The sequence below is a fragment of the Trichechus manatus genome, unplaced genomic scaffold (assembly GCF_000243295.1).
Source record: "Trichechus manatus latirostris isolate Lorelei unplaced genomic scaffold, TriManLat1.0 scaffold00273, whole genome shotgun sequence".
Lineage (NCBI taxonomy): Eukaryota > Metazoa > Chordata > Mammalia > Sirenia > Trichechidae > Trichechus > Trichechus manatus.
This window is the reverse complement of record NW_004444209.1, coordinates 4,947-10,647: the sequence shown is the minus strand read 5'-3', so window position 1 is coordinate 10,647 and position 5,701 is coordinate 4,947. Positions and strand designations below refer to the sequence as shown.

The window sequence follows — 5,701 nt, the reverse complement described above, 5'->3', positions numbered from 1 at the left end:
ATGGTGGCCACGCTTACGAAAATACCTCCAGGAAGGAGGGTGCGGTTGGCAAACAAACGTAGAAGATGAGTGTTTTTTGCATGAAAATTAGGTAATTGTTTCAGATAAAATTGCTTTACTCTGAAAAAACCATGGATATGTGAGTTTCCCCCTTTATTTTATTAGTTTCTGGATGGAAAAGAGTAAATATATGCAAAATGAATGAATAGTAAGTAGATTACAAGCAGGATCCATGGCTCATATTAGATTCTGTTTTGAATGAGTTCCCAAAATCATTCCACTGAATAATCCATGTAAACAATTGATTCAATCTTCAGTTCCCCTCAGTTCCAACCCTCAATATTACTTGTTTTTCTTCATGTCCCTTATCAGGTATTGCCTAATTTAATTACCAAGGAAAGACAAGTTGGCAAAGTGAATGTTTGGGGTGAGCCAGATTTTCTTCTCATCTGTGCATAGGCCATGTGGTCTGTACACATAAGAAATCTTACTTCCTGTTTGAGGGAGTAGCATCAGAACCCAAGAACTTCGTGTATACACTGTACAGCGCTCAGATACTGAGTTCAGAGCTTGAAGCAGAACAAAACACATTTGTGTAGAGGAATATATGCTACATGCCACTCTCCAGCCTACTGTGGGTGTTCATGGCCTTCATCCAGTCTGGTAAGGAAGGTTCCAAACATGGGTAAGAACGTTAAGGATGAAAGGATTGCACACAGCATATGGTACTTTGCACGGACTTAGGGAAAGGGGAATTGGAGAAAAGCAAGTATACTGAAATGCCAATTTGGTTTGTGTTTGGGTCCTCATTTAGTCTAATTCTTATGATATTTTATTCACTACTCCAGAGGATCAATTCTGTCCTCTGATTTTTCCCACAGGATCCATTGTGGCCCAGAAAGTTACTCAAGTCAATTCAGCTACATCTGCGCAAGAGGGGGAGGCCGTCACTCTGGACTGTCTGTATGAAACAAGTGAGACAGCATACTCTATTTTGTGGTACAAGCAACTTCCCAGTGGCAAGATCATTTTCCTTATTCGTCAGAGTTCTTCTAGCCAGAACGCAAAAGAAGATCGCTACTCTATAAACTTCCAAAAAGAAGATAAATCTATCAGCCTCATTATTTCAACCTTACAGATGGAAGATTCAGCAAAGTACTTCTGTGCTCTCTGGGAGCTCACAGTGTTTGAAGTGATAGTGAAAGCTGAGCAAAAACCCCAGAGCTCAATAACAGAGAGCACCCTGCTACAGGGTCTGAGCTGCAACACACACCTGCAGATCCCAGACAAGAAATGGTAGTGACTGTGGTTGCTTCACATGTGGTCTGGATCAGAGATTTCATTTTAAGTAAAAGCTCCCTATAGCTCGTTTGGAAACAGGTGTGTGGAGTAACATTCTTAAATACATTCTCAATCTTGAATTTCTGACTTAAAATAGATCAGATAGTACATGTGTCAAGTCGTCTAATCTTGAAAAAGACTTGTCCTATCATAATTTAATTAAAGTGGCAGTTTCACTTAAAGACATTCACAGTACAAAACTGGATCTTTTACATCTGGCGTAGCCATGATGATCATTTCTTTAGCCCTTTCCCCTTAGGGTTTTTGTCAGTCAGGTGCAACCAGAGAAGTAGAACCACACCATTAGTGATATAGAATACAGGATTAATTCTAAGGATTAGACTTCATGCAATTGCTAGAGCTGGTGGAGGAATCTATGCAAAGCTGTTTTCTTTGCATCTGTAGACCAACCTTTGAGAAGGAAAGCTGGATGTGAACAACAGCATGGGCAAACTGTGACTTGTAAGGACAATTGGAGCCCAAAAGGACAAACTGAAACTTGTCTGTCTCTTACCTTCTTCAGTCTCATAGTGGTTGGTGATGTTTAGGAGAAGCTGGCCACATTTGTTGTCATACCACACATTTGGCCCAGGACAAAGAGAGGCTGAAGGAGATCCAGTGGGAGCTGGTGAAGTTGTGAGTCACCAACAAGGTGAGCTAGCAGAGATAAGTGACCACATACGTGAGCTGCCACAGTGCCCTGAGCCCTGCACCAACCTGCATGGCATAAAAAATATAGCTGCCACATCACACCTACTTTCCAAATCTTGCACAAATTTCTCTAGTGGTCAACCCTAATCCAGAACTATGTAGGGAAGCAAATTCTTGGAAACGTATTTCCAGCTTAGTTAAGTGGACACAACACAAAGCTACCACAGTACATTTCTTGTCACCATGGAGTTTCTTTTATCATATGCTTCTTTTTTTTAACAACACTTAACTTCCAAATAAAGACAATAGCAAAATCAGGCTTCCCTCTAACATGATGTAACTACTACTTACTCTATCAAAAACATACTAACTCTCTCCACGAAAGAGATTATGGAATCTGTGTATTCATCTTTGGGTGTGGTTCTTTCCTCTTCTAGTGGAGTCATACTTCCACTTTGATCTCCTGTAGCTTAACTGCTGAGATATAAGATTAACTTTTATTAGCACATTTTATGTTACTACAGGTAGGCAAATGGGAGAGGGAGTAAAAAATGGTTAATATGTACACAAATATGCTCATATCAAATGAAGAAAAATGTTCATAACTATTATAGTCCTTGTTTCTGCAAATTGTCATGTGATTGCAGTTGGTTTTTATAACCAGCCCTTCCATTACCCAGCCCATAATCCCTTTGCTCTCAGAAAGCACCTCTACTCACTGCTACACTTGATTTACTATAAAATAAGCTCCTTGTCAGGAGCAATGCTATGTGGATTATTGTGAAGTTGAATAGGAATTCTGTAAGTCCACAAACTGTGGTTTGGGCAGAAGACTTGCAGGCCTGGATGGCAAATCCATATTCAGACTGTATATTCAAGTGAGAAAAATTCTTGGCAATAACCAGAGAAAGATGATACATTGTGTTCTGGGAAATAACATTTAGAATTATGCCTGAGTTCTCATCAGAAATAATGGAAGTCAAAAGCATTTCTACAATGCTTAAAATAAACAAACAATCCTTTCAGCTAGCTTCCTATAAACATGAAAATACATATACAGATATTTGTTGTTGTTCTTAGGTGCCGTCTAGTAGGTTCCAACTCATAGCTACCCTATGTACAACAGAACGAAACCCTGCCCTGTCCTGCACCATCCTCACAATCGTTGCTATGTTTGAGCTCATTGTTGCAGCTACTGTGTCAATCCATCTTGTGAGAGTCATCCTCTTTTTTGTTGACCCTCTGCTTTACAGGTATGATCCCTCCTGATAACACGTTCAAAGTATGTGAGACAAGTCTCATCATCCCGCCTTCTAAGGAGCATTCTGGCTATACTTTTTCCAAGACAGATTGGTTCATTCTTCTAGCAGTCCATGGTATATTCAATATTCTCCACCAACACCATAATTCAAAGGTATCAATTCTTCTTCGGTCTTGCTTTTTCATTGTCCAACTTTCACATGCATTGAAAATACCGTGGTTTACTGATGAGGATCAAAAACTACAGCTTTCAGAATGGATTACACCCTAACATAAAGAAAACAAAAATTCTCACAACTGGACCAATAAGTAACATCATGATAAATGGAGAAAATATTGACTTTACTGAGGATTTCATTTTACTTGGATCCACAATCAACACCCATAAGCAGCAGTCAAGAAATCAAACCATGTATGGCATTGGGCAGATCAGCTGCAAAAGACCTCTTTTTTTTTTTAATTGTTGTAGTTTAAGTGAAAGTTTACGATTCAAGTTAGTCTGTCATAGAGAAATTTATACATACATTGATATGTGAAGCTAATTACTCTCCCTGTATTGTGACAGCACACTCCTCCTTTCCACCCCTGATTTCCTGTGTCCATTCAACCAGCTCCTAACCCTCTCTCTGCCTTCCCATCTCACCTCCAGACAGAAGCTGCCCATTTAGTCTCATGTATCTACTTGAGCTAAGAAGCACACTCTTCATGAGTATCATTTTATGTCCCACTGTCCAGTCCAATCTTTGTCTGAAGAGTTGGCCTGGGGAATTGTTTTAGTTCTGGGTTGGCAGAGAGTCCAGGGGCCATGCTTTCCAGAGCTCCTCCACTCTCAGTCAGACCATTAAGTCTGGTCTTTTTACTAGAATTTCATTTCTGCATCGCACCTTTTCCCTGCTCCATCAGGGATTCTTTGATGTGTTCTCTGTCAGGGCGGTCATTGGTGGTAGCCAGGCACCATCCAATTCTTCTGGTCTCAGGCTGATGAAGTTGCTGGTCTATGCGGTCCTTTCTGTCTCTTGGGCTAATATTTTCCTTGTGACTTTGGTGTTCTTCATTCTCCTTTACTCCAGGTGGTTGGGACCAATTGATGCATTGTAGATGGCCGCTTGCTAGCTTTTAAGACCTCAGACGCCACTCACTAAAGGAGGACACAGAAACAAACATTTTCTTTATAAACTTTGTTATGCCAATTGACTTAGATGTGCCCTGAAAGCATGGTCCCCAGACCCCCGCACCTGCTGCTATGTCCCTCGAAGTGTTTGATTGTATTCAGGAAACTTCTTAGCTTTGGTTTAGTCCCATTGTGCTGACTTCCCCAGTAGTGTGTGCTGTCCTTCCCTTCACCTAAGATAATTCTTGTCTACTGTCTAGTTAGTGAATAACCCTCACCCTCCCTCCCATCCCTCATAAACATCAAATAATGTTTTCTACTGTGTTTAAAGCTTTTCTTGAGCTCTTATAATAGTGGTCTTATACAATAGTTGTCCTTCTGTGACTGACTAAATTGAGTCAGCACAGTGCTCTCCAGATTTCTCCATGTTATGTTTCAAGGCTTCATCATTGTTCGTTATCATTGCATAGTATTATTCCATTGTGTGACTATACCATAATTTGTTTATCCATTCATCTGCTGATGGGCACCTAGGTTGTTTCCATGTTTTTGCTATTGTGAACAGTGCTGCAATGAACACGGGTGTGCATATATCTATTCCTGTGACGGTTCTTATTTCTCTAGGATATATTCCAAGGAGCGGGATAGCTAGATCTTATGGTACTTCTATTTCTAGCTATTTAAGGAAGTGCCAAATTGATTTCCACAGTGGTTGTACCATTTTACATTCCCACCAACAGTGTATAAGTGTTCCAGTCTCTCCACCACCTCTTCCAACATTTATTATTGTGTTTTTTTGATTAATGCTAGCCTTGTTGGGGTGAGATGGTATCTCACTGTAGTTTTAATTTATATTTCTCTAATGGCTAAAGATTTCGAGTATTTCCTCATGTGTCTGTTAGCTGCCTGAGTGTCTTCTTTGGCAAAGTGCCTGTTCATATATTTTACCCATTTTTTAGTTGGGTTATTTGTCTTTTTGTTGAGGTTTTGCGGTATCTTCTGGATTTTAGAGTTTAGAAGCTGATCGGATTTGCCGTAGTCAAAAATTTTTTCCCAGTCAGTAGGTTGTCTTTTGACTCTTTTGCTGAACTCTTTTGATGAGCATAACTGTTTGATTTTTAGGAGCTCGCAGTTATCTAGTCTCTCTTCTGGTGCTTGTGCATTGTTACTTATGGTTCGCATTCTGCTGATGCCATGTATTAAGGCTCCTAGCATTGTCCCTGTTTTTTCTTCCATGATCTTTATCATTTTCAATTTTATATTTAAGTCGTTGGTCCATTTTGAGTTAGGTTTTGTGCATGGTGTGAGGTATGGATCTTGTTTCAGTTTTTTGCAGAC

General features: G+C 40.0%; 1 gene segment (V, D, J or C); it reads left to right on the top strand.

Moving 5' to 3' along the window:
• The first annotated feature begins 532 nt into the window (after positions 1-532).
• On the top strand, positions 533-1,300 carry LOC101359340 (T-cell receptor alpha chain V region HPB-MLT-like). The segment is given in 2 exon segments: positions 533-663; positions 882-1,300. Coding segments are annotated over 2 exon segments (468 nt in total).
• The last annotated feature ends 4,401 nt before the right edge of the window (positions 1,301-5,701 follow it).